Source organism: Xyrauchen texanus, chromosome 44 (assembly GCF_025860055.1).
Source record: "Xyrauchen texanus isolate HMW12.3.18 chromosome 44, RBS_HiC_50CHRs, whole genome shotgun sequence".
In the NCBI taxonomy this organism is placed as follows: Eukaryota; Metazoa; Chordata; class Actinopteri; order Cypriniformes; family Catostomidae; genus Xyrauchen; species Xyrauchen texanus.
The window spans coordinates 28,114,316-28,140,724 of NC_068319.1; the positions used below are offsets into that span (position 1 = coordinate 28,114,316).

Consider the following 26,409-nt stretch of genomic DNA (forward strand, 5'->3'; position numbering starts at 1 on the left):
GGAAACCTTTTGTCGTCCTCTTCCCCATCAATGGCCATTTCCTGCAGGTACATGGTCATTTCTGCCTCCACCTTTTGCTCATCAGTGAGCGTGGCTGTGGCTGCTCTCTTCACAAGAAGGCTGCCCAAAGACGACTTTTTTTTCTTAGGCGCAATATATTAAAAAGCCCGGATGAGTAGGCTACTAATTAGTTGGGCTAGTAAAATAACGAAATTATAGTTTTTCAGTAGAAAAAAATATCTATGTAAAGAGATATATTAAAATAAAAAGTGCTTAAAAGTGCACAACTCTTCTTAAGTGGAAGAAATATTTTTCCCCTTACGTGCAACCTATTGGAAAGCGCGGATGAGTCAGTTGGGATTGTAAAATAACGAAATTATAGTTTTTAAGTGGAAAATAGTATTTATGTAAAGAGATATATTAAAATAAAAAGTGCACAACTCTTCTTAAGTGAAAGCTAAAAAAAAATGCTTCACGTGTCGTGCAACCTACTGATAAAGCGCCGACGAGTCATTAGTTGGGTTAGTAAAATAACGAAATTATAATTTGTCATATCATTTTTGAAAATTAGATGAAATTATATAAACCCCCCCCGCCGACGATATCATCATCCATCGCGATGTTTTACTGTCAACATCGTCAACTGCCAATTTAGGGGACATCACCCAACCCTATACTACACTAACAAATATGCTAATTAACTACCTACACAAAATAATCTAAATAACTATATAAATGCTATGCTAAATAGATGCTAAAATACTCGATCCTGATCGTTTTCAATACTCGCAATTCCAACTCCTGACTCGCTACAGTGGTTTTGACGAAACGAGATGGTTTTTATACTGCCATGGGCGTGGTAGCTCGTACCAAGGGCATGGTGAGCTGGAACCTGCTTAGGTCAGCTGTCACCGCTTACGTCACGAAGTACCGCAAACAGCCAATAGGAAAATTCAACTGCAGTAGCCACCGTTCAACCTGAAGTGGGCAGCACTCAGACGTTTTTACACCATATATTGTAGAATTAAAACACTTTATACACAAATGTCAAAATTACTTGAATCAATGACCAGTACTAATAAAGCCCCATTCTTACAGATCATTAACTAAAAAAAGTTGGTTTAGGGTTTAGTTACCCTTTAATTTGTTTATAACTAATCACAGCACTGGAGATCTGCATTGCCGACAAGGTGGCGAGGATGATAACATTAAAGCTAACAACATTAGCTTTTCAAATGGTTAGAACAATGTTACAGGCCAAGAATGGAAACTGGTTACCTTTCCTCTTAATTCACTGTTTTGAAAAAAAAAAAAAAAAAAAGTCACTTATGAATTCTTACAAATCCATTGAGTTGAGTTTTTTAGTGATTGGCTGATATCTTTTAATGGCCGATGCCAATATCTAGAGAGCAGGGTGGCTGATATGCAGATACAATGCCTAACACACAATTTAATATAGTAAATAACAAAAACATAAAAATAAAAAAAAACTTAACTTGGATATTTGCAGACGGTACATAATATTAGTTTCATTGATATTTGCTTTTTTCTCATTACACAAGAAAGGTTCTCCTTAAAGATACAGGGAACTGTTTAGGAGAGGGAGAGAGTGTGAATGAAACACGTGAGCACTTTAACATTATGAGCTCAAACTAATCTGCCGTGGCGTGCCGTGTCACACACGTGTATTATTGTAGTAACATGACGGCCTTTTCTCTTTTTTTTTTTTAACCCTGTCACGGATATAATGGAAGTGGTTTGAAATGTATTCTACATAATATGTTTTTTAAAATTAATATCTACGCTGATGTGTCCCTTATACCAATTTAATAACTACAATTATAAAAGTGTATGGTAGTTTTTCTTGTTTTTATGTGACAAAGGTACAGATTTTACGTCTGTGGCCTCATATATTTTGTAATAAAAAAAAATGCAGTTCTGATTTTTATCTAAAAACTCCACTTTTTATGTTAGTCCTCAACATGTCAGGCTATGCTCAGCAAACAATACTTTGATTTTTTATTGTGTTCCCATTTTAATTATCTGTAATGAGACCTTAGTTTGTGGGCAATGGAGGAGTCAGGAGACAACGAAGCAGGTTCAAGGTCAGTCTTTTTATTCTTGTTTTTAACACACTCAACGGTAACCGTCGACAACCAAAGAAAACTTATTTAAATCAAAGCACTCCAAATAAAAAACTTTCTGTGAAAAATTTCAATAAAAAAGCCATTGTTCATACCTGATGAGGGGAGATATAAAGTGTTAAAAGAATGACACTAGACATGGAGCTGCTGCTTCACTGCCAGTCTACCTTTATTGTCTGAGCAGCATTCAATTAAATACATTAAATGATGCTGCATCCAAGTATCTAGTTGTCAGAGTAAGTTCAAGGTGACACAAAGACTGAGTGCACCTTTAAATTGTTTATCAAAATGTATTTTATGAGATTTTTCCCAGCGGCCAGTAGAGGGCACTAGGTCTTGATCTTATGTACTCGCTTCCTGTTTCCCATGTTGATTTGCCTCTCCTCTGCTTTACTATTTCAACTGTATGATTCAGATTTGCAGGTTGCCTTTTTCAACACCCATGTTATTAACATACAACCAACAAAGTATACCAAGAGTAATAAAAGTGCAATCGTTGTTGTTTTGCTGTTGTGTTTGCTGGTAATTAAAAAATGACATTTTAGGTTTACTGACAGTTGTTCCAATGTACAAAATTACATATCATGCATGGTGGTGTATATTGAGTGTACCTATGATTTGATTACACAATATTATCCCTGAAGTACTAAGCTATATGCTGTGGTGGGCCAGGGGCCAGGGACGTCTCCCTGCAACCTCCTGTAGCTGGACACCGGATCCTTTCCATTGCCTCTAATTCTTGCCTTACCATCAAGACATTCCTCCTTTACTGGTCCTAACATGCGGACAAGGTTCAATGACTCCCCCACAAAGAAATGCTTCCCTATGTTCCACGGCGTCTGCTATGCTGACATCTGCCCTTACAAAAATGTCTAAGTTCTGGCAAACTTGCTGCAAACTTCCCACTCATTATTTTCACATGCAAATGAGTTTGCAGTTTTCCGCAAATGTTTGTAGCTCTTCACCGGTAGTGGTGCTTTGGCGAATATGTTGCAAGTTTGCCAGAACTCTCGATTTTTGTAAGGGGCTGCACATACTATAACATACGCATATACCATAACTGCATATGAATTAATGTTACATTTATATAGTGCTTTTCTGACACTACACTCAAAGTGCTTTACATTGTGAATAGAGGACTCTCCTCAACCACTACCAGTGTACAGCATCCACCTGCATGATGCGACGGCAGTCATAGTGCGCCAGTACACTCACCACACTTCAGCTATGGGTAGAGAGGAGTGTGATATAGCCAATTTATGGATGGAGATTATTAGGAGGCTATGACTATAAGGGCCTATGGGGGGAATTTGGCCAGGACAAAAGGGTTGCACCCCTACTCTTTACAAGATTGCCTTGGGATTTTGTATTTTATTTAGTCAGGACCTCAGTTTAACGGCTCATTTGGACGGTGGCTTTTTTCAATATATGTCTGTAAAGATCTCCTCCAAGGGATGACACTTGACGTAGTGGCTCAAAGGTGAGGGTCTTTATTACTAACAATAACAATCGCCATAACAATAACAACGTGCAAGGAGCACTCTTTAAACAGCCAGCTTAATGACACAGCATAGTAACTCTCATGTCACTCTCTTCCCATGGAGGCCCTCTGGCTGACTTTTATGCCGCTCTCCCCGTGCTCACTGAAATTAGAGACAGGTGTTAGACATAATTTAGCTCAGGTGCAAGCGCCCTTACCGCTTTTCTCTCCCGGACGGGCGCTTGACCACGCCCCCGCTGCCACATACCCCCACCGCCCGACTCAGGCCGGGGCGTCATCCGGTCTGTCTACCGTTAGTATCTTTCATGCGATGGAGCCACTGCAGTGGGGCGTGATCCGAGCAGAGGGTGAAGGCCCGCCCCAGCAGGTAGTAACGGAGGGTGAGGACCGCCCACTTGATGGCCAAACACTCCTTTTCCACGGTGCTGTACTTAGTCTCCCTTAAGGAGAGCTTATGGCTAATGTACAGCACCGGGCGCTCCTCCCCCTCCACCACCTGCGAGAGTACGGCCCCCAGCCCTCTGTCTGAAGCGTCCGCCTGCAAAATAAAAGGGAGAGAGAAGTCAGGTGCATGAAGAAGCGGTCCCCCACAAAGTGCGGCTTTAACCTGCATAAACGCCTGTTGACACTGCTCCGACCATTGAACCGGATCTGGAGCCCCCTTTTTAGTGAGGTCAGTCAGCGGGCTGGTGACATCCGAATAATTAGGCACAAACCTTCTATAATAGCCAGCCAGCCCCAGGAACTGCCTCACCCCCTTTTTGGTCTTAGGTCTAGGGCAAGTCGCAATCGCCGCGGTCTTATCAATTTGGGGACGCACCTGGCCATGACCCAAGTGGAACCCCAGATACCGTACCTCCACACGCCCAATCGCGCACTTCTTAGGGTTTGCTGTGAACCCCGCCCACCGCAGCGATCTCAGGACGGCCCTCAGATGTTGCATGTGCCGCTGCCAATCATTGCTATAAATGATAATATCATCTAAATAGCCAGCGGCGTATGCGGTGTGTGGTCTGAGGATCCGATCCATGAGGCGCTGAAATGTGGCCGGAGCCCCAAACAAACCGAAAGGAAGCGTCACAAATTGGTGTAATCCAAACGGCGTAGAGAAGGCTGTTTTCTCACGGGACATTGGTGTCAAGGGGATCTGCCAATAACCCTTTGTTAAATCCAAGGTCGAATAAAATCGAGCAGTACCTAACCGATCGAGCAGTTCATCAACACGGGGCATTGGGTACGCGTCAAATTTAGACACCGCGTTGACTTTTCTGTAATCCACACAGAATCGAACAGACCCATCACTCTTGGGAACAAGAACAACCGGGCTGGACCAATCACTGTGGGATTCCTCTATTACGCCCATATCAAGCATCGCATCTAATTCCTCCCGTACTATTTTCTTTTTATGTTCGGGTAAGCAATAGGGGCGGCAACGCACCACCACGCCCGGCTCGGTCTCGATGTGGTGCTGTATGATGTCTGTACGGCCCGGTAGAGGGGAAAACACATCCGCAAATTCCTTTTGTAATTCGGAAACCTCTGTGAGTTGACGCGGTGAGAGGTGGTCTCCACAAGTAACCGGAGTGTTAAGATTGTAGTTTTTGTTTACCTCCGGTCCGAGCTCCGCCCTCTCCGGAACTACCGTGGCCAACGTCACAGAGGCCGCCTCCTCCCTCCACAATTTCAGGAGGTTGAGGTGATAAATTTGACGTGCGCCCCCTCTATAGGTACGTTTAACTTCATAATCGAGATCCCCTACTCGTCGTGTGACCTCAAAGGGTCCTTGCCACTTGGCGAGTAATTTAGAGCTCGATGTTGGGAGTAATACGAGTACTTTATCTCCCGGTGCAAATTCCCATAGACGAGCACCCCTGTCATACAGCCGGCGTTGGCGTTCTTGAGCTTGGAGCAAATTCTCCTGTGTTAGTCGCCCCAGTGTGTGGAGTTTTGCTCTAAGATCGAGAACGAACTGAATTTCATTTTTGCTATTAGAAGGTCCCTCCTCCCAAGCTTTGCGGATGACGTCAAGGACACCGCGGGGGGCGTCGCCCGTACAGCAGCTCAAACGGGGAGAACCCTGTGGAGGCTTGTGGGACCTCTCGTACTGCAAACAACAGGGGGTCTAGCCACTTATCCCAATTTCTAGCATCATCGTGTACGAATTTACGAATCATGTTCTTGAGCGTTTTATTAAATCGTTCCACTAGGCCATCAGTCTGCGGATGGTAAACGCTAGTGCGAATCGATTTAATGCCCAAGAGCTCGTAAAGTTCACGAAGTGTTCGTGACATAAAAGTCGTACCTTGATCGGTGAGGATTTCTTTCGGAATCCCCACCCGGGAGATTATCTTGAAGAGTGCCCCTGCAACACTACGTGCGGAAATGTTGCTCAGAGGCACTGCTTCCGGATATCGCGTCGCGTAATCCACTAGGACTAACACGAAGTGATGTCCGCGTGCTGACCGTTCTAATGGCCCAACGAGATCCATCCCAATTCTTTCGAAGGGGACCTCGATTAATGGTAGAGGGCGCAATGGCGCTTTTGGGGTGGCCGGTGGGTTTACCAGCTGACATTCACGGCACGCCGCACACCACCTGCGGACGTCACCGCCAATGCCCGGCCATAGTGTTTTCCGTTCCCCTAGGTGCATAGAAGTGTTTTCCGTTCCCCTAGGTGACCGGCCATAGGATTATAGTGAGCCGCCTGGAAAACCATTTCCCGGCGGCTCCGTGGAATCAATAATTGTGTTACTTCCTCCTTTGTTTGAGCATCCTGCGTCACTCTATATAACCGATCTCTAATCATGGCAAAATATGGGTATGCAATGGCGATGCCTGGCCGGAGCTGTTGACCATCAATTACTCTCACTAGGTCAAGAGCATGTTTAAGGGTTTCGTCCCGTGACTGCTCTAGAGGGAAGTCCCCCTCAGGGAATTCCCTGAGAGGAGGGGCGGCCACCTCGCCCCTTCCCTCGTCATTCCGAGCAGCGGCCCCGGCTCCGCCTCCCCTGCCAAAGCATCGCACACCGCACACCTCTTTATGAAGGACCCATCCTGCATAAAGAGGTGGGTGAGGCGGGAACTAACCGCTGCCTCAACACTATGGTTTTTTCCCCTGAATTTAATCGCCAAAGTCACCATGGGATACTTGTGAACATCCCCATGCACACACCTCACCCTCACCAGTTTAGCTAAACCCAAAGCCCCGGGTTGAACCAAGCGTTGGTGGATGGTGGTCTGATTGCAGCCGGTATCCAGCAAAGCTTGGTAAATACCCCCCCTGATCCTTACCGGAATCCGGTATGCTCCAGCCCGATAGGGGGCAGCCTGCGGGACGTTGGAGACCCGCACCACCGTCCCCACCTCCATCAGCGGACACTGATCCCGGAAGTGGTCCGGGTCTCCGCACCTCCAACAGGCCGGCCCAGGCGTTGCGGCCGCACTTGTGCTGGCGGGCGCCCCCACCTGAGGAGGAGAGCGGCTGAAAGACGGGGAATGGGAGGGTACATTCTCCCTAGGCCGGGAAGCTGGTCTCTGGAACCCTCCACGCCTGCGCGGGGCAGGAACGGGCCCTGGGGAGAGAACAGAAGGAGAGAACATAGGGGAGGGGGCGAGGGCAGGGGCAGACACAAGGGAAGGGGAGAGAGAGAGAGACGAAGAAGAGGGCTCGTCCGCCCTCGGGATCACCGCCAGATGGTCCTCTGCAAGACGAACGGCTTCCTCCAGCGGCGCCGGGCCGTGGCACTGGACCCACTCCACTGTTTTCCGGGGCAGCCGTTGACCAAATTGCTCCAGTACCACTTGATCGATAACACCCTCGACATCGCGGTCCCCCGCGAGCAGCCACCTCCGACAGGCGTCCCGGAGCCGTTGGGCAAATTCGAACGGGCGATCAGACTTTTCCAACTTCATGCCCCGGAAGAGCTGACGATTCTCTTCCGGGCTCCGACCGACCCGTTGCAAAATGGCTCTTTTTAGGTCTGTATAGGCCAGGAGGTTAGTTGCCGGCAGTTGTTGAGCCGCGAGTTGAGCTTCCCCGGACAGGAGAGGAACTAGGCGGGCTGCCCATTGTTCATGCGGCCAGCCCCAGATTTCTGCCGTTCGCTCAAACAAATCAAGAAAGGCCTCAGGATCATCTGCTACCCCCATCTTCTGTAACGTGGGCGGGGGCAGCGTGGAGCGGGTGTCCGGGGTCGCGGCTGTGGCCGGCGCGGCCTCCTGGCTGAGGAGGCTCCGGATGGCGTGCCGGTCCTCTGCCTGAGCCCGCATGATCTCAAAAAACCGGCGATCCTGGTCCTGCCGGAGCTCAAGCAGGGATTGTTGATGGCTCTGGTGTAGTGTCGCGAGGGACTGGAGGACCTCCGTCAGCTGGGAGGTCTCTACGGGGCGACCCATCTCCATACTTGGATGAACAAATCCCGGGTTTCGGCACCAGTGTAAAGATCTCCTCCAAGGGATGACACTTGACGCAGTGGCTCAAAGGTGAGGGTCTTTATTACTAACAATAACAATCGCCATAACAATAACAACGTGCAAGGAGCACTCTTTAAACAGCCAGCTTAATGACACAGCATAGTAACTCTCATGTCACTCTCTTCCCCCATGGAGGCCCTCTGGCTGACTTTTATGCCACTCTCCCCGTGCTCACTGAAATTAGAGACAGGTGTTAGACATAATTTAGCTCAGGTGCAAGCGCCCTTACCGCTTTTTTCTCCCGGACGGGCGCTTGACCACGCCCCCGCTGCCACAATGTCCCCTTCACTATACTGGGGCATTAGGACCCACACAGACCACAATGTGAGCACCACCTGCTGGCCTCCCTAATACCTTTTCCAGCAACAACCTTAGTTTTAGAGGTCTCCAATCCAGGTACTGATCAGGCTCAAACCTGCTTAGCTTCAGTTGGCAACCAGTTTAGAACTACAGGGTGATATGGCTGCTGCTGCATATAACCTATCATGCAACCAACACACTAACTGTGTGACTAAGGCTGTGCTAGCCCCACTGACATGTTAATGTGTGCTCTCTGCCTTTGGTTCCATATTGAATTACTATCACAAACGCACCAGCCCGGTGGCTAAGGCTGTGTTAATCAATGCCCTCCAATGTTGGCATTGACTAGCACATTGTATCACGGCCCCTTACCACATCCTCTACAGTTTTAGCAATGACTGTGTTAAGAGTTATTAATAATAAAAATTGTATATCCTTTCTTTTATGCTAAAATGAGAACTTTCCTGACCCCAGAAAAAAATTTTATGTATAAAAATATATTTTTGTTATTATTATTTATCTTCTTTATCTTATGTATACAGTACATTTTTATAATTTTTGTTAGTTCTATTTTATTAATTAATTTTTTCATTCATTTGTACTTTTTGTCTCTATGACTCGATCTGTGTAATTTTGTACATCTTATTGAACATTTATACAGAACAAAACTCCACAGTATTAGCACAATGTGTGGACTTTTCAGACGGTCCCTTATCACACCCTCCACAGTATTAGCACGTTTTAGCACAATGTGTGTACTTTTCAGACAGTCCCTTACCCACAATAGGCAAAATTTCCAATTAATATCAATGTTAAATTAGCGATTTGGAACCATTTTACCATAAGGCCATCTGACCAGCTTAAATACTGGACAAATCATGTCTCGTATTGATTCGATATGGGACTCATCAATTAAAAACGGGACAATGCCATGTTTTATGGGACGGGTGGCAACCCTAACCTCTACCAACCTTTTTGAAGATAATTTCCTTTGCACTTATACTATTAATCTTATCTTTTGTGTCTAGCTGTTGTTTTTCTGTGTGTACTGTACTGGAAGCTTCTGTTCAGAGGCCAGATTCCTTGAGGGTGTGAGCACATCTGGGGCCATATGTATAAAACGTATAAGAAATGCACTAAGTATAGTCTTAAGCTTTGACTTATGTGTAAATTTTTTTAGCAAAAAGTAAGACTTGTGAAAAAGTAGGAGCTTTTTATAAAGATGCTAAAGAAACTTTCAGCAAAGTTTAAGCCTGATTCTTAAGTGCTGACTGAGGTGGCACTTAAAAGTATTAGTTCACCCAAAAATTGTAATTCAGTCATTGTTTACTCACCCTTGTGTTGTTATAACATTATATGACTTTTTCTTAACACAAAGGGAGAAATTGTACAAATATGGTGTGCTCAGTGATGTCATACAATTGCAGTTAATGGTGACTACCTCTTCAAGCTTCAAAAGAATGCAAAAGTATATTTCAGAAGTCTAAGACATGAGACTCATGATTGTCGCATTGAGCATGAGAGTCACGCAATTGACACTGTTCTCACACTCTCACACTACACGCCCCTTTTCTCACACAGTGATAACATCGCGGAGCAAAGAGGACACTGACAGCACACAGAAAAACAAGACAGAGCAGGCAGCACCATGCAGCAGTGAGTTATTCAGACAAATAAGGTCGCTGTGCGGCAAAAAAAATTGCCGCACAGCGTATCTCCCTCTCCTCTTACGCTGAGGTAATGATTGCTTTGAAAGCATATGATAAGGTTTGGTGAGAAACAAACTGAAATCTAATGTATTATTTATTGAAACTGCTGACCAACCCTTCATCTTCTGTGCACGTTCATGATAGGGCACGAGAGCAACGGTGGATGCAGCCGCCTCGTGGCATGGGGTGTTCAATCTAAAACTTTAGTTTATCTAAAAACAGGTCCGCCACAGTAATAGTGACAACAGAACACAACACAGCTGCGCGAAAACATATCTGAATAGTTTGAAGAATAGATGCATTTCTATGCCCAGCCTTTTTTTTTTTTATCAGAATTTTTTTTTATTTAAAGGCCTTCTTCGTCACTTGCAAATGATAGGAAACATTTGCATGTTTGGTTTCCATTGATTGTAGATAAATATCCACTGAAACCAGTATAATATTTATTTTCCGTATTTAAAGTATTCCGTTCGTGTTGGCGATTAAGTAACCGTAGATAATCATAAACTGGTAATATGCTCCAATGCCAAGGTCTCTGGAAAGAAGTTTGGATAGTGTTATTTACGTTCTGCTTGATTGACTGAGGACCTCGGTGATGGAGACATCTTCCACTGGTCGTACTGGGTTGTGTTGCAGTGAGAAAAGGAGCTGGATTCCATTTGAACCGCCTTGAACACAAAACACTGAAGAATGCTGATCTCCTGGAGCACAAAGAGGGTACTTGCAATCTCGAACAGGCAAATAAAGGCCTGATTTTGGTGTAGAAGTTACTTTATCTGGAACACGCCGATGCTGGAGACTTGAACAGAAGGTTTGCTCACAACAGCTGCACCTTGTTGTTGGTTATGTCTGTTACTGGAGCAGAGACACAAACTTGGAGTGTTATTCTTTTAGTGTCTCTCTAGATGGGAGACACATAACTTGGTCAATCTGTTTCTTTCTTCCTTGCTTTCCAGCCAGAGACTCAGAACCTGTAGTATTCCTGTTATTGCCTCCTGGAGTGGAGACTCAGAACTGGGTGTGTCCTTTAGAAGTCCTTTTAACATATTAGCCATACATACATATTTTTATGTTAATAGGTCAACTTCTGTGAATTATTGTGTCAACCAAACAAATGTAATTATCATAAACAGTTATGTGAATAAACCTGGAGTGGATGTGTTGTGTTGTCCAATTTCAGAATTTCCAAGCGTTTGTATGGATTAATTATTTCTTTGTGGATTCTGTTTCAGCCACTTCTGCAACATAGGCCATTAATTAACATTCTGCATCTGGAGGTCCTAAGGAATTTTTATAGCATCTTGGCTTAAACCTTAGGATGATGGCATGGTAGCAAGATGTGGCAAAGGATTTGGGTTCTAAGAAATCACCCGTGGACCAATGAGAGGTCCCTTCCAATGTGGAGGTGTATCTGGGGCATTCCTTCCTGCCTCTTCAGAAGTGTCTGGCAGTTGTCTGAGATGCTTTATCTGATAGCTGCTTGCCATTTGATCCCTATCTGTCACTAACTTGACATTGTGTCGATGTATTTACACTAGGGGCCACTCTTGGGAGCCCCAAACACCTTTGATCTTTGAGAAAAGGCCAATGGGAATTGGCAAGTGGAATTTGCATGCAACTCCCCAGAACATAAAGGTGTAAAAGGAGCTGGCTCACAACCATTCATTCAGATTTTTTCTACGGAGCTGAGTGGTGTTGAACAGTGCGTTCCACTGCCATTCCATTCACCTCACAACGAGAAGTATATGCTGTTGGATATACAGCGCATTTCAGCAGATTTCTCCCACTCTGCGTGATTATACAGAGTAGACCCCTGGGTGCTTCGACAGCTGAAAGAGTTTATATTCTTGCAGAAAATAGTATATTTCCTTCTAAAAGTGTGCGCACTGAGGGAGATTGTCTTTTTAAATATGCCTTTCCATTTGTGTGTAGTTCCTTGATGTGTTTGCAATCTCTCCACCTCTGACGGCCACGAGCTCTGTCTCACTTGTCTGGGCCATTGTCAGGTTGAGGCAGCGTTTGTGGACAGTTCGTGTTCTCACTGCAAGAACATGACCATGGCAACATTGTGGTCGCAGCTTTCCTTCTTCCGGGGGAAAGCCACCCCCGCAGCTCTCCACCCCGGGCCCTCTACCTACAGGCATGAGGCCGGGTCGGTTAGCGCTGGGGGTCGATTTGAGGACCCCAATGGGAGTGCTTCCACCCAGTAATCGCCCATGGACCTCCCGTTCCCCAGTATGCACATTTGCCCTGGTCGAGTTCTGGGATGAGACAGGCGGTTCTCCTCAGGACTGTTTCAGAGAGCTTGAGCAGGATGAGCTCTCGATCGCAGCATCGGAGAGTGGGTTGGTGCAGTGGGACACTGAGGACTCAAGTGGGCTTCCACCTTCGGGTGTGACCGCCCAGTCTGAGGCTCACGCTTGCCCGGGCTACTATGAGTGTCGGGCTGGAGTGGAAGCTTCCACCTTGCTATGAGCCTTCGCGGCTTGATGATTGGTTCCTGGGTTTGGAATGCCGCTCACAGCCGTGCCCTGCCCCACTCCCTTTCTTCCCAGAGGTGCAAAAAGAACTCACAAAGTCATGGTGGGCACATTTACTGCCCAGACCCGACTTCTGGGTTCATCTGATCTCACTACCCTCGACAGTGGGTCGGCCAGGGGGTAGGCGGTTGCGGTGTACTTGTGCCCGCAAAACGCTGCCACCTGGTGGAATCGCCTGAGACTCCCATCCAGTTGCCTGTAAGTCTACGTCCTCTCTGGTGACCAAAGCTTACAGTGCCGCTGGACAGGCTGCCTCCGCCCTGCATGCCATGGCTCTCCTGCAAGTGCACCAGGCCAAGGCATTGAAAGAGCTGCATGTGGGTAGTCCTGACCCCGAAGTGATGCAGGAGCTCCGCTTAGCGACCGATCTCGCCCTCCGGATGTCAAAAGTCACGGCGCAGGCACTCAGGTAGGCGATGTCCACATTAGTGGTCCAGTAGCGCCACCTATGGCTGAATCTGGTCGAGATGAAGGACGCCGACAAGTTCTGATTCCTTGATGCTCTCATCTCCCAGATTGGCCTATTCGGCGACACCATTGAGGACTTTGCCCAGCAGTTCTCAGTGGTGAAGAAGCAGACAAGGCCATTCAACACATCATGCCCCACACATTTTACTCACAGCGGATTGGTTAAGCATCTGTTAGCCACCTGTAATCCAGAACAAAACCTGCTACGGAGCAGGTTAGCAGTGTAGCGTCAATTAGTATGGAGATGAATACCACTAAAAGCTGACCAACTATCATGGTACCTAAAACCTGGGGTTGAGGCAAACTAATCTAAAACTTAGCTCGCTAGCCACCAAAACTTCATGGTACAGGAAATACATTGTTTCTGTATATTGATATAAGGATTATGGATGTGTTATATTGCTGACCTGACAAAAGCAGTTATTTCAAACTTTGTTTGACTTGATTGATTTAGATTTGATGAACTTGATCTTTATCAGCATTCAACCAGCACTATAATGTTATTGTGACTTTAAGGTTATTTTCATAACTTTATGAAATCAATTAAGTATCCATTAAGTTTTTAATGTATACTTTCATGAAAGCATGTTAATAATCACTGTAATGGAAACTATCTGTTTATTAACTTATCCATAGGCAACTCTTGGCATACAAACTGATCACAGTGCATCAACTACACATGGGAAATCCCAGAACTTAAACAAGTAAAGGTTGTATTCTTCCTCCAGAGCTCATTTGACAGGGGTGACTTGTAGGACAGGCAGTGGCCTAACGATTATTGGGTTTCTTCCCCTCCTTCCTAAGCCCTGCCTTGGAAAAAGACTGAACATCCTCTGGGCTGAAGTGGTTGGGAATAACAAGCCAGTGGAGGAGACAGTGATCTGAGTGAGGATTTAGCCAGTGGCGGAGGCAAAGCCCCAAGTGGGGAAATAGCCTGAGGTGGAGGCAAAGGCCTGAGTGGGGAACATCAAATGTTGCAGGAACATTAAAAAAATCTACATCCAAAAACGCACCAAATGTTGCAGGAACATTAAAAAAATCTACATCCTGCATCCAGCCACATCCTTTAGCTGTGTCAATGAAGCCTGATGGTCCATCAAGGATGAAGTAATGATAGAACTTCTTTTGTGGTAAGATAAAATGAGGTGGAATTATGTTTCATATCAAATTAAAAGCCAAGGTCATGGTCACCAGTCTGTCCCTTTCCCCTGAGGTCATGGCACCCACCTGTCTGCTGCCTTTGGTTGCCAAAAACTTTTCCAGAGCCAGTACTTTTGTGACACTTGTCTCAACCACACTCCAGATGCTCAAAGTGGTGCTTTGATAGACAGAATGCAGGGTTATCAAAAAAGGTATTGTCATTGTAGCTGTTGGTGGATGTCGATTTTTATATATATATTATTTAATATATAAGCTTAAGATCACGTGTTAGAAGCCATTGCATTTACCAGAACCACAGCAACTGATGGCGCTAAAACACATAAAGCTATTCACCACTGACATTAAATGCTGAAGTAACACAAGGAAGAAATCCTGAACCAGTAGTGAGGACATGTATTCACTGCCTTGCATCCCGTTTAAAAATGACCTATGAACTTTACGGATCATAGTTTATTCATTGCCAAATATTAATAATATCAATAATATTGCTTTGAATTGCAGTGCACTCTGTGTGCCTCTGAATACCAAAACAAAAATTGTTATTGCTGTGCAATATTTTTAATAGTCGTTAACAGCCTTGTCTGTCAATAGCAACATTAAATATCTAAAAAAAATTCAGACTGAAGATGGGTTTTGTTGGGTGAGATCTGTGTTTTATTGCTTGCACTCTTGAATACTGTCAGTCAGCTTGTCCAGCAGGGGAACGGAAATAGTTTCTCGAAAGTTTTCGTTCTCGTTGAGCAAATCAACTACATACTTGTCATCACTGCTTCAGCTGGTAGAGAGATGCTCGATACAGAATAGTTTTCTTTTCTTGTATGTTTTGCAAACTTGTCTAGTGGTTATTTCTTCTAACCTGGTGATGGGTGGAGGGCGGAGGTGCATTTAGCCAACTACCCCACCTAGGTAAAATTGTTGTCAATTAGCCTCAACCTATTGTAAAGGCGTTAATTTGCTAACAGTGAACATTCGCTTTGCTTTTTATGGGAAGGGGCCATTCGCCAACAATTCGCCCCTCATAAATGCATCGCGTTTGGTGTGAAAATCCTTTTACCCCACACCCACCATTTTGGAGGAAGATTTGGCTAAATTAATGTTTAGCTCATTTTTGTTTAGCTATTCCATCATAGTTTTGGAGACTACCAAATTAAACTGTAATGTACCTGAAAATTCACCTACTTGATTATTCTTTATATCATCATAATTTCCATAAATGGAATTTAATCGCAAAGGAGAAAATGGTAGACTGAAAGGAAAGAATATCAGAATGGCAAATGTACAAATGTCTCCAAAATCTTCCTGAAAATGCTCTCACAAACCTTTTGTATATGGTTGCCTAGAAACCACCCCTGCTCTCATCTTACCCTGTGGCTCATTTTACCCCCATCTCCCCTATAGTATGCAGTTGTGTATGGCTTTAACACCATTAAAAGTTATAGTGAAATCTGAAACATTCTTTCAGTTTAACTCCACCCTCTTTGTGTCAAGTCTTTTAAAGACACTCCTTTCATTTGAACTTGTTCACAACCTCTGTCAAAAGATTCATTTGAGAAGGATTGAGAGCTCCACCACCCTACAATGACGTCTTGATTCAATCATGGGTGACAATCAGACCAGCTTCTCCGTCACGCTGATATTTCTGAATGAGAATGATTTAAACCAGGATCTGATTCCAACACCGAGTCAACATCAGGAACTTACACTTAAAGTCCACAGAGAGTTGGAGGACATCTCTTTCACCATTAATGATGGTAATTAACACGTAACGTTTTATTTTGAAACTCATGAAGTTTGTCTATATTGCATTTACATATTCTTATATTTGTCCTGATCTTTATGTATCATGCATAAATTGGAGACCTTTAATGTATCATGATATAAATAATACAAAATAAAATACAAAAATTTCTCAGATGTTTTCAAATGCTTAGTTTTGTTTAAAGAATCAACTTTGTCTCAGATGATTCAGCTAAAATTCCTTTGGAAAAATAAACACAAATGAGACCATTGATGATGTACAGGAAGATTATAGGGCAATAAAATAACTTTTATTGCATAGGTCAGATAATTTGGTCTTGGGAGAATTTAATGAATAATTTTGAGGTTATGTTGAAATATCCAACTTTTGATGTCAGACTTTGGTATCTTGGCAAACTTGGACACAGTTTGAGACATCTTATGAAACTACAGAGGAGACATATGTGAGATTACTGGGAGAAACTCTTAGAAGCAGGATATTTATGCAAATTCCTCATTTGATCTCAGTTTAATCTCATTGCTGTCTAGGAGAAACAATTGAGACCATGTTTGTGATTTTTGATATCCCCTGTACCTTTGTCTTTTCAGATCTTTTTTTATTTTTATTTGCCTTTTTCATATATTATAAAATAACTTTAGATATTTTTCTCCATGACAATTGCGCAATACATGATCAGACCAGAATGCACATGCTTATATACAGTATGTATTATATATGTTTTGTTCTTTGAGATCAACCTCTAGACTATTACTGCAAATGCAGTAATAATAATGGAAACACTTTTGTCAAAGTGCTTTTGAATCCACTGGACAGTTATTGAACTGAGACATTCTTAGTCATCAATCATACAGGATCACGCAATGTTAACTTTTCATTATCTGCTCTTGTCTGAAAATGTTGACGACAAGGAAGTCTAAATGCTTTCCAAATTACAGTAAACCACATGCAACAGTTTTCACTGTAATTGCTTTGTCCAACCAAACTATTTCTTCCATGGCTCTTTGTATCATGTTTATGGAGACTCTTTATTCAGGTGTGCCACACATTTACTTAGCTCTCATTGTGTGGTCTGGCCGAAATGACAGGTCGCTTGAATTTACTGCATTGCTGTGCAGGCTCCGTGAGCAGTGAGGTGGTTCTGCTCTTGAGTTTTAGCATCGCCTACACCAGACTCTGTTTTCTTTGACATGGTACACTGGCCTTGGCCGCCAGCACTTTCTGCCTCCTGGCGCACCAAATCAGATAGCTGCACCACTTTGCTGTAATGTTTTACCTCACATAGCAGGAAACTGTTCGGCTGCCAAGCTATTGGCAAAATTAATACTAATGAAATAGTTTAATTACAACATATGCAAGCTGTACCTGGTATAGTGGTAGAAGTCTTTTCAGCTTCAGTCATAGAGAAATAAGAAAGACATTATGGAACCATCAGTAACACTTAACAAGTTTCTATTTGTTTACATTTGTAAATACAGTAGTTATCATGAACTATTCATCTTGGTAAATATTAATATATATATATATATATATATATACACACACACATATACACACATATATACATATACATACATATACATATACACACATATATACACATTTTCAATCCGATATAATAAGTTATAATAAAAGTGCAAGATGGTGAAATCATAAGAGGGTAATTTCTACAATTTGGTGACACCTATTGTGCATCAAACATCTTGGACAAAAATAAGTGCCCATCTGAATTGTTCAAGTCAGTTAGCTTGACTGGTACAACTTGAAATAATGATAAAATCTTGAGCATTTCCTTCTAATGACATAAAGATACTTATAATATATATACACTCACCTAAAGGATTATTAGGAACACCATACTAATACTGTGTTTGACCCCCTTTCACCTTCAGAACTGCCTTAATTCTACGTGGCATTGATTCAACAAGGTGCTGAAAGCATTCTTTAGAAATGTTGGCCCATATTGATAGGATAGCATCTTGCAGTTGATGGAGATTTGTGGGATGCACATCCAGGGCACGAAGCTCCTGTTCCACCACATCCCAAAGATGCTCTATTGGGTTGAGATCTGGTGACTGTGGGGGCCATTTTAGTACAGTGAACTCATTGTCATGTTCAAGAAACCAGTTTGAAATGATTCGAGCTTTGTCACATGGTGCATTATCCTGCTGGAAGTAGCCATCAGAGGATGGGTACATGGTGGCCATAAAGGGATGGACATGGTCAGAAACAATGCTCAGGTAGGCCGTGGCATTTAAACGATGCCCAATTGGCACTAAGGGGCCTAAAGTGTGCCAAGAAAACATCCCCCACACCATTACACCACCACCAGCCTGCACAGTGGTAACAAGGCATGATGGATCCATGTTCTCATTCTGTTTACACCAAATTCTGACTCTACCATCTGAATGTCTCAACAGAAATCGAGACTCATCAGACCAGGCAACATTTTTCCAGTCTTCAACTGTCCAATTTTGGTGAGCTCTTGCAAATTGTAGCCTCTTTTTCCTATTTGTAGTGGAGATGAGTGGTACCCGGTGGGGTCTTCTGCTGTTGTAGCCCATCCACCTCAAGGTTGTGCATGTTGTGGCTTCACAAATGCTTTGCTGCATACCTCGGTTGTAACAAGTGGTTATTTTAGGCGAAGTTGCTCTTCTATCAGCTTGAATCAGTCGGCCCATTCTCCTCTGACCTCTAGCATCAACAAGGCATTTTCGCCCACAGGACTGCCGCATACTGGATGTTTTTCCCTTTTCACACCATTCTTTGTAAACCCTAGAAATGGTTGTGCGTGAAAATCCCAGTAACTGAGCAGATTGTGAAATACTCAGACCGGCCCGTCTGGCAACAACAACCATGCCATGCTCAAAATTGCTTTTTTTGAGATTGTCTTGACCAGGACCACAGCCCTAAATGCATTGAAGCAACTGCCATGTGATTGGTTGATTAGATAATATAATAATCCTTTAGGTGAGTGTATTTTACATTAAAAAAAAAATATTTCAATTTATCATTTCAAAAAGTAATTCATCATTTATTGTTTCTATATTCATAACTTCATGTTTAAAGCATTCATTTCATTTCATTATTTTTTGTAAAACAAATTCTGTGTAAATGCATTTTACTGCCTCTATGCAGTCTGTGCAAATGCAAATTTACTGCAGTATATTACACTTTAGATGGACCCTTCAGTGGTGGTATTCTAACGTTTCAATGTCATTCAGTATGTCTTGTGTATTTGCTTTTGTAGGTGATGGGGTTTGTGTTTTTAAATTCTCCATCACAAGGGAGACCGAGTGTTGTCGTGTGGCCAGGCGTTCATTCCTCATAACACTGGGTTGTCTCAGTATTGTCCTCAGATTCACCACTCAGTCAGGTCAGTATGTGCTTATCCCCTCTTGCCATCGCTCTTCACCTCAAATCTAGCATATTTCATCATAGTCTTATGCGCTATGCATGTATATTTTTGAATGAGATGTGACTGTATAAAAGACTATTTAAACTGAGATGGAGCACTTGTAACAAAATGAATTGGTGAACTTGAAAGCCCAATATCCACCTTGTTCCTACATCCCATGATGCTTAGTGCAAAATGTGAGTGTTACTAAGGATGGGGCCTTATTTATATCAATGTAAAATTTATATAAATAGACAAAACGTGCAACAGCCATGTTATCTCTGTTATCTATCCCATAATCAGAGGCCCTAATAAAAAAATAAAGAATAATATAATACTATCATATACAACAAACAATAATCTATTTGATCATATCAGCACTTTGCTTCCTTATGACACTTATGCATGTAATGAAGCAAATATGTATCTGCCGGAAAAGGGGAAGGAGAGCCGCCGTTCTCGTCAGACTAAGACTTAGCGCAAATCGACCCCCACTACCCAGTATTCTACTGGCAAATGTTCAGTCTCTGGAAAACAAGCTCTGTGAGCTGAGAGCGTGGCTCTCTTTCCAGTGAGAGACAAGGGATGTGGATGTCTGCGGAGATTCCAGACTCAGCCATCAAACCCGTGGGGTTCTCAGTGCACCGAGCGGACAGAATGAAAGACCTCTCAGGTAAAAGCAGTGGTGGTAGTGTATGTGTCATGATCAACAAATCCTGGTTTGATCACAGGAACGTACATTCTATCAAGTCTTTCTGCTCTACTGATCTGGAATTTCTCATGCTACTGTGTCGACCATTCTAGCTAACGAGGGAATTCACAGCGGTCATTATCACAGCTGTGTACATCCCGCCACAAGCCAACACAGACCGGGCACTCAAGGAACTGTATGGGAGTATAAGTAGGAAACCGTGCACCCTGAGGCCGCGTTCATTTAACAAAGCAATCAAGTCAATAGCACCGAAATACTACCAACAAATCAGTTTCAACACACGAGGAGACCAGGTTGTTGGACCATTGCTACTCTCCCTTCCGCGATTCCTACAAATCCTTCCCCTGCCCACCATCTTCCATTCTGCTTCTGCCCACTAACAGACAGAAACTGAAACAGGAAGCACCCGCTCTCAGAACGATCCAGTGCTGGTCAGACCAATCAGATTCTATGCTTCAAGACTGTTTTGATCACATGGACTGGGCTGGACTCACATTTTATACTTCTCTTAATTACACACTAGCATCTGACTATCAACCGACAGCTGAATGTAAACACAACACTTATATATGTATATTGTATATTATTAGGTGTATATTGTGTTGTGTAACAGATGTGTAAACTGTTATGTGTAAATCAGATGTTTATTGCAATCGTCATGACTGCTACTGTTAAGAATGAGGTCAGAGTCAGACAAGGGATGAGGATCCAAATGCGGGTTTATTGATAAAAAGGAAACAAACAGGCATGAACAAACAAAACTACCACGATGGGCAAAATGAAAACAAAACACGAAAACACAGGAACTGGAAACACGGGAACACAGGCATGGGAGCGAGCATAAACTACGCACAACAGCATTCAACGATAGACAAGGACTGAAACAAAAACCAGGATATATATATACATGAACATAGAACTAAGGGGCCAATGAACAAACAGAACACCAAACAAGATAATGAGTGAAACAAGACAGGGTAACCGTTACATAGCCCCCCAAGGATCGGATACCAGACGATCAACAAAAACAAAAAACAGGAAGAACAAATGACCAATGACTGGGGGCACAAAGGGCAGACAGGCAGTCCGGGGGGCAACGAGGGGCAGACAGGCAGTCCAGGGGGCAACGAGGGGCAGACAGGCAGTCCGGGGGGCAACGAGGGGCAGACAGGCAGTCCACGGGGGGCACAAGGGACATGGAGACAGACCAAGGAGGGCGAGAGGGCAGATAAGCAGTCTCTGGGGGTGTGCTGGGAACCAGGTCAGGTGGCCTGGGGCGCTTCCACCGGGTAGGGGCGGGTTTAGGTGGACTGGGAGATGGCCGTAGAGCAGGGGCCGGTTCGGGGGGCCTGGGAGGTGGCCACAGGACAGAGGCCGGTTTAGATGGCCTGGGAGCTGGCCACTTGGCAAGGACAGAGACTGGGTCAGGGAGCCTGGGAGGAGGCCACTGGACAGGGACTGGGTCAGGGGGCCTGGGAAGAGCCCACAGTACTGGGACCGGGTCAGGAGGCCTGGGAGGCGGCCACAGGATGGGAACAGGGTCAGGAGGCCTGGGAGGAGGCCACAGGATGGGAACAGGGTCAGGAGGCCCGGGAGGAGGCCACAGGACAGGGACAGGTCTAGGAGGCCTGGGAGGCAGCCTCAGGACAGGGACAGGTCCCGGAGGCGGAGCTGAGAGGGGCTCTGGAGACGAAGCTGTGGGAGGTTCTGGAGGCCCAGGAGGTGGAGCCAAGGGAGGCGGACCCATGGAAAGCTCAGGAGGAGCAGGAGGCAGAGCTGAGGGAGGCTCTGGAGGCTCAGGAGGCGGAGCTGAGGGAGGCTCGGGAGGCCCAGGAGGCGGAGCCGTAGGAGGCTCAGGAGACGGAGCTGAGGAAGGCTCGGGGAGAAGAGCCGTAGGACGCTCTAGAGGCAGATCCCTAGAAGGCTCTGGAGTGTCTGGGAGCAGAGCCGTAGGAGGCTCAGGAGGCGGAGCCGTAGGAGGCTCGGGGAGAAGAGCCCTAGGAGGCTCGGGAGGTGGAGCCGCAGGGGGCTCTGGAGGCGGAGCCGTAGGGGGCTCGGGGAGAAGAGCCCTAGGAGGCTCTGGAGGCGGAGCCGTAGGAGGCTTTGGAGGCGGAGTCATAGGAGGCTCTGGAGGCGGAGCCGTGGGTGGCTCGAGAGACTTGAGGGGTGGAGCCCTGGGAGGCTCGAGAGGTGGAGCCCTGGAAGGCTCGAGGGGCTTGAGAGGCGGAGCCCTGGAAGGCTCGAGAGGCTTGAGGGGCGGAGCCCTGGAAGGCTCGAGAGGTGGAGCCCTGGAAGGCTCGAGGGGCTTGAGGGGCGGAGCCCTGGAAGGCTCGAGAGGCTTGAGGGGCGGAGCCCTGGAAGGCTCGAGAGGCTTGAGGGGCGGAGCCCTGGAAGGCCCGAGAGGCTTGAGGGGCGGAGCCCTGGAAGGCTCGAGAGGCTTAAGGGGCGGAGCCCTGGCAGGCTCGAGAGGCTTGAGAGGCGGAGCCCTAGAAGGCTCGAGAGGCGGAGCTCTGGAAAGCTCAGGAAGCTCGGAAGGCGGAGCTCTGGAAAGCTCGGGAAGCTCGGAAGGCGGCGCTCTGGAAAGCTCGGGAAACTCGGAAGGCGGAGCTCTGGAAAGCTCGGGAAACTCGGAAGGCGGAGCTCTGGAAAGCTCGGGAAACTCGGAAGGCGGAGCTCTTCAGGCACTGGCTCTTGGACGGTCGAGGCTACAGGCACTGGCTCACGGACAGTCGAGGCTTCAGGCACTGGCTCATTGACGTTTGAGGCTATCGGCACTGGCTCACTGACGTCTGAGGCTACAGGCACTGGCTCACTGACTTCTGAGGCGACAGGCTCGCTCACAGTGACATGCGTTGGCGCAGGCTCGCTCACAGTGACATGCGTGGGCGCTGGCTCGCTCACCGTGGAAGGGGTGGGCGCTGGCTCGCTCACCGTGGAAGGCGTGGGCGCTGGCTCGCTGACCGTGGAAGGCGTGGGCACAGGCTCGAAGACCGGGGCAGGCGTGGGCCGGAAGGCGGAAGCCCGTCTTCTCTCCCTCCTCCGGGCAGACGAAGAGGGCCGCGCTGGCTCGTGGAAGGCGACTGACGTGAGGGTGACCTCGTTGACAGGTGGAGTTGGTGTTACAGGGGGCGCCGGGGGTGGCTGAAGAGACACCACTGTGGACGGTGAGGCAGGGTCCTTCTCAGCAACGTCCACCGCGAGCGGTGAGTCGCACACCAGTAGGGTCACCACCAGGAAGTCCCGGAGGGTCCAGTCACACGTCGCCTGTGGCAGCCGCTCCTTCAGTGCAGGGTGCAGATTGCCCCTGAAGAAGACCACCAGAGTGTAGTCCGGGAAATCCGAAATACTCGCCAGCTTAAGGAAGTCGTAGATGTGGTCCTCTATAGGGCGGTCTTCTTGCCTCAAGCAGAGCAGGTGGTAATTTGCTTGTTGAACCGCTGGATCCATGGTGGTCTATCGTTCTGTTAAGAATGAGGTCGGAGTCAGACAAGGGATGAGGATCCAAATGCGGGTTTATTGATAAAAATTTCATCCCATGCTGGTGCTTATGTTGAAGGAAGGGGGCTTCCAGGAAGCTGGTGCCCCGGGGCCTCGCATGATCATAATCCATCCCTGGGTGTTACTTTTTTTATCAAGTAAATACAGTTGTTGTTGCGGCGTACATTCATTCATTGTGGTTTTGGGATTTTGAGGAGAGGGTGTCTGATTTCATGAAGACATACTGTACATCAATCTCTATGTCAGTGTGTTACTGAACGATAATAAAGTAAAAAAAGTAATTCAAGACAAAGAAAGTGCAAACAAATGCGCTGTGTCTCCCAGATGCAGATGAAATTTAATCTAAGCACAAATGTAACATTTCAAGCACATTTTTAATTGTCTTTTTTTGTGGAGTAGCCTACCTTTCAGGTGCGTGTGATCTTGTCACCATGCATGTTGATATCAGACAGACACTCTGATGAACTGTTCTAGTGCTTGGGTTTTTAAATCGCTTTTAATTGCTAAGTTATCGGACGGTTATTTCCCTTAAAATCCACAGCCAAATCAAGTGAATGCAATAGAACAGGGGTCGGCAACCATTTTATATATATAAATTATGCTCCTGCTTTCCAATCTACATCTTGATGTAATCCTTCCTCATGGTAACGCACCATGTTTTCATGAGCTGAATGGAAGACCAAACAAAAAGTTCAAATGTGACGAGACTGCAGTATACCCAAAAGACAGCAAGCCATTCGCACATCACGAGCTGGCAGCGCTTCACTTTCGATTAATCGTGCGAGTAAACGCTCCCACCTTGCCTCGTTCAGGCTGCGTGGATGGCAGCCTACATTCTGTGTTTCATTTGTTTCTTTTTGTTTTCAGAACAACAAGGAAAACATCACTATTAATCCTTGAGATTTCCAACCCAGTGTAGTATTATACATGCAGAAGAATTGAAACTACATGATTAGAATCTAGGAAAATCCCAACCTTTGCGATCCTGGAATTCTTTACAATCATAAATTAGACAGCCCAGGCATCAACATTGCTCAGAAAGGCCCCTCACAAACTTCTCTTTGAAAGGTTTCCAAAAGACCATCAGATTTGCACAATGCAAATACTATCATATTTCATCTTAATCCAGGAACATTCTACAAAAAGTCACAGTACTTTACCGATTTAACCTTCTAAAATGTACAGAATGCATTTAAATCCACGATTTATACCTAGATTTGCTAGGTAATTCTGACAATTGCTTTTAAATGTGGTAACTTGTATAACTGACAAATTAATGATTATAGCCTGATGTACCTCTTTAAAATGTGTGTAATGTTTTACCCATGTTGTATAACCAAGGAATTAACCAGTATGATTTGTAACCAGGGATTTTCATGTTTTGTTACCTACACGTACAAATATTAATGAAAGAATGTCAAATTTGGTATGCAAACGCTTGCTTAGTTACATGGAAGAAGCTGATGACAACGAATATCATGTTCCATTAGAGTTAAGATATAAAAGTTCATGATTAAATATGCACTATTTCTGAGTGGGAGATTTGTATGAATCTGAAACAAAGGACCATAAATCAACTGTCCAGCCCAGTTGACCATGTGACTCTGAAAAGTCACTTCTGATTGGCGGAGGACACCTTTGGGGATGCGGCCAATTTCCGTTCAAATGAACACGCTCTCTTCAGTCCTTTTCCTCTTTTGCCTTCACGCACTTCATCTTCTGCTCATCTGACTACTCAGACTTCGCTCGGACTCTTCCCTCGTGGTCTTCTCTGGATCTCGTTGGAACCACGCCATGTGAGGTCCTAGGAAGCTCGGTACTCGACATCCAGAGAAAGCTTGTCGCTCTTTACGGTTCACACAGAATAAATTGAGAGTTTTCTGAGACTGAGCATTCTGAACTTGTATTTTCTGAGGTGTTTGTTGAGGTTCTGCAAATCTAGAATGGGACAGAGACACTTGCAATCCCTAAACTCTTTACTGAACGGAAATGTGCCACAGAGACAGCACCAGTGCTGTTCTTCTACTCCATGACCTGAACCGGACCACTGGTTTCTTTGAGCAAATCCAATCTAGAGAAGGTTTTGACAGGCATGCTGAAAATGGCTTGTCCCAAAAACATTGCATCTCCACAACACACATAGGCATGGCTGGAATAAGCTGCTTGATTACACCGGACGGTAGCCATTTACAGTCGTTCAGATCTCTCTCCTTGCCCTGTTCTGCCTTTTGTGACAGCCAGTCAATGGAGAGCTTGGCCTCTGCCCATCTGCAATTCTAAATAAGATCCAGCTAAAACAGAACAACTGTATCAGTGTCGACGGTTCTACCTGACAGCTCATTTGACGAACAGTTAAATGACCACTCCCTTGCGAGCCCTGCTGAGGATAGCTTCTAATGATCTTCACGTGGAAGAGATCGAGAACGAAGAAGGGACCTACGGCAGTGACTCATGTCAGCTGGCAAAAAGAACCTTAATAGTGCATTAATAAGCCATACAATCCCAAGTAAGCAAGCCAAAGACAGCTATGGCAAGGAGGGAAAAAGAAAGATAGGCCTACAATACAAATTCAAACTATTGTGGAATGATGCCGCTTGCTTTTATTTATTTTATAATAAGTACAATGAAATTCATACATTTAACTTTGAATTTAGAGCCAAATGTGTTTTGGGGCCACTGTAAATGTATTTTGCACTGTTAATACTGAACGTTTAGTTATCTTTTTCTCTCTCACACATTTTCTGCAGGCC

The 26,409-nt window shown here is 45.2% G+C and overlaps 1 protein-coding gene across 3 annotated transcripts in view; it reads left to right on the forward strand.

Annotated features, from left to right (window-relative positions):
• The first annotated feature begins 15,837 nt into the window (after window positions 1-15,837).
• carm1l (coactivator-associated arginine methyltransferase 1, like) overlaps window positions 15,838-26,409 on the forward strand; it is a 30,774-nt gene continuing 20,202 nt past the window's right edge. For all 3 annotated transcript variants that reach the window (XR_007969574.1, XM_052116742.1, XM_052116744.1), the window contains exons 1-2: window positions 15,838-16,047; window positions 19,303-19,428. Coding sequence is in view for 2 of the 3 variants with exons in the window: in XM_052116742.1 (XP_051972702.1) it covers window positions 15,894-16,047; window positions 19,303-19,428 (280 nt within the window). In the remaining variant the exon portion in view is untranslated. The remainder of the gene's footprint in view (window positions 16,048-19,302; window positions 19,429-26,409) is intronic.